Source organism: Condylura cristata, unplaced genomic scaffold, assembly GCF_000260355.1.
Source record: "Condylura cristata isolate star-nosed mole 26May11 unplaced genomic scaffold, ConCri1.0 scaffold00022, whole genome shotgun sequence".
NCBI lineage: Eukaryota > Metazoa > Chordata > Mammalia > Eulipotyphla > Talpidae > Condylura > Condylura cristata.
Window position 1 is genome coordinate 36154148 of NW_004567123.1, and position 2149 is coordinate 36156296.

A 2149-nucleotide genomic window follows, 5' to 3' on the forward strand; every position below is an offset into this window, starting at 1 on the left:
GGACCCCCCCCACCCCGCCCCTCACTCCTCTGCTCTTTCTCGGACCCGCGAGGCGTCAGGGAAAAGCTGGAGGGCGGCTACTCAGCCCCTGGCTGGTGCTTTGGCAACAAGTGGGCACACGTCCCTGGGAGCATCCTGAGGGTTAGGGGTGTGGCCCTGGCACGGCAGGGGCCACGCACAGCAGTGGGGGTGGCACGCCTCTGCCGGTGGCCAGGGCGCCAGGACGGTCACCAGGGAAGAGGCCTTCTCTCCCCTTGGGGTGACTGGCTTAGAAAAGGCCGGCTGCCGTGTGACTTGGGGGTGTCCGTGGGCTGGGTTGCGACTCTCTGGCCGACGCGGGTTCCTGAGAGGGGCAGCGCTGCCCACCTCAGTTCGCCTGGGGAAAGCTGCTCCCGCAGGGAGCGGGCAGTTTCCAGAGACCGTCATCTGGACTTAGCTGCCACCCTCCCCAGGCCGCCCGCGGCAGGCACACTCTCCGGGGAGGCCCGTCCCTCGCTCCTTTCCTCTTCCCATGCTGCCTGACCGCGCTGGCGACCACCTGAGTGCCCGCACCACCGCCAGCACACCCCTTTCTCCAAGAGAAATTCAACTGCAGTCAAGGCGCTCTGCTCTCCCCCGTCATGACGGGCCCTGAAAGCTGCCCCCCAACGGGGGCCTGTGGGAGGCAGGCCTCGTCGCTGGTCCCCTCCAGCAGACCAAGGCCACACTGCCCCGAGCCAGCACGCGCGCCAGCACTGAGCGGCCCAAGGGGCAAGGGGCCCTCCTCGGCCCACCAGCCATCACCCTCAGCACTGGTCATACCTGCTTCCTCAGTCCATCGCACTGGTCCGCTTCAGCCCTCTGGCTCACTCGGGGTCCCTTCCTCCTTTCTGCTCATCTGCAGCGGGGCTTTAGTTTCGAGGCCCCACTGTCCCTGGAGTGGGGGCTTTCAGACTGGTGTCCGGCACTACGGGGAAAGAAAGCCCCAGAGTGGCCAAAAGAACATGGTAGCTAAAAGCTGGTGCTGCTTCTTCCCGCTCCTGACTTACCTCTGGAAGATGGTGGCTCACCCAAAATCTCGGGGTGCAAGTTCAGCGCAGCGGGGTCTCAACGGGGTGAGCTGGCTTCCCTGAGGGCATGGGGCAAAGCCTAGAGGTGTTAGTTAGGGTGCCAGGGTGCTGTTGAGCACCCCACCAGCGGGGCGACCCGCACCCCCACCGTCTGGTGCCGCTCTGCTCTGCTCTGCTCTGCTCCTGGTGCCGGGTTTGTCGGCCAAGCCCAGGTCTCCCCGCTGGGCTTCATCTCCAAGCGCCCATGCTCCCAGAAGGGTGACTACCACCACGTGCGGGGCCCTCCATCCTGGCCCCAGGGACAAGCCGGAAGATCCCCCAGTGCCATCTCCCTTCCGACTGCCATGCTGAACCCCCCTCCCCCACCCCTCTAACTTCGGAGTCCCTCAAGCTCCTTTGTGACCCCTCTGCAGCCTCAACGGCCCCTTCTCCCTCCCTAGGCCCTGTGCTCTTATTGCTCCCCCACTGGTCCCCCCTTTCGTAACACGAGGCTAAAGTCCTCACTCGCAGGACTGGAAAAAGCGAAGTCCAACACCCCCATTTCCCACGCAGACTCCCTCAAACCCGCCTGTCGGGGGAGACCGCGGCCCGATCCCACCTGCTCCCTGCGCCTCCGGGACCCTCCCCTCGGCCGCCTCGGCACTCGGGGCGGCCGCGGGCAAGGCCGTTTCTCCTCCGAGCCCGCTGCAGGTCCCGTCTGCCTCTTGTGCCGTCCGCGCAGCCCACGTGCTCGCCTGGCACAGCGCCCAGGTGCCAGGCAGTGCTGGCGACGGCAGCGCCGGCCCTCGAGGCTGCGGCCGCCGGGAACCGCGACCACTCCCCGGTGACCAGCGCTTTGGGAGACCCGACGTGAGGGCTGCGCCTGCAGGTCGTCCCCGCGGGCCCTCGTGGCGTCAGGCCCACCGTCCACTGACCTTCCACTCGGGCCAGGCCCGGCGTCCTCATCCCTCTGGGGCTGCTGCTCGCACGCGGCCATCGGCCCTCGACCTGCACGCCCGGGGCATCTTCTTGCGCCCCGCCTCGCCCCCGAGAGCCCCGCACTCTCCTTCGGCCTTTGCGGCCCCCAGCACCACCGGGAGCGCGCCCGCGGCGCCCGGGCC

The 2149-nt window shown here is 68.0% G+C and overlaps 2 protein-coding genes across 2 annotated transcripts in view; both read left to right on the top strand.

The window, feature by feature from the left end:
- LOC101633642 (serine/arginine repetitive matrix protein 1-like) overlaps positions 1 to 2149 on the top strand; it is a 48079-nt gene that overhangs the window by 11099 nt on the left and 34831 nt on the right. The gene's annotated exons all lie outside the window — the stretch shown is intronic.
- Positions 1 to 2149, top strand: part of LOC101633865 (trithorax group protein osa-like) — an 88909-nt gene that overhangs the window by 5059 nt on the left and 81701 nt on the right. The window contains exon 2 of the mRNA XM_004687074.1: positions 1771 to 1898. Coding sequence (XP_004687131.1) covers positions 1771 to 1898 — 128 coding nt within the window. The remainder of the gene's footprint in view (positions 1 to 1770; positions 1899 to 2149) is intronic.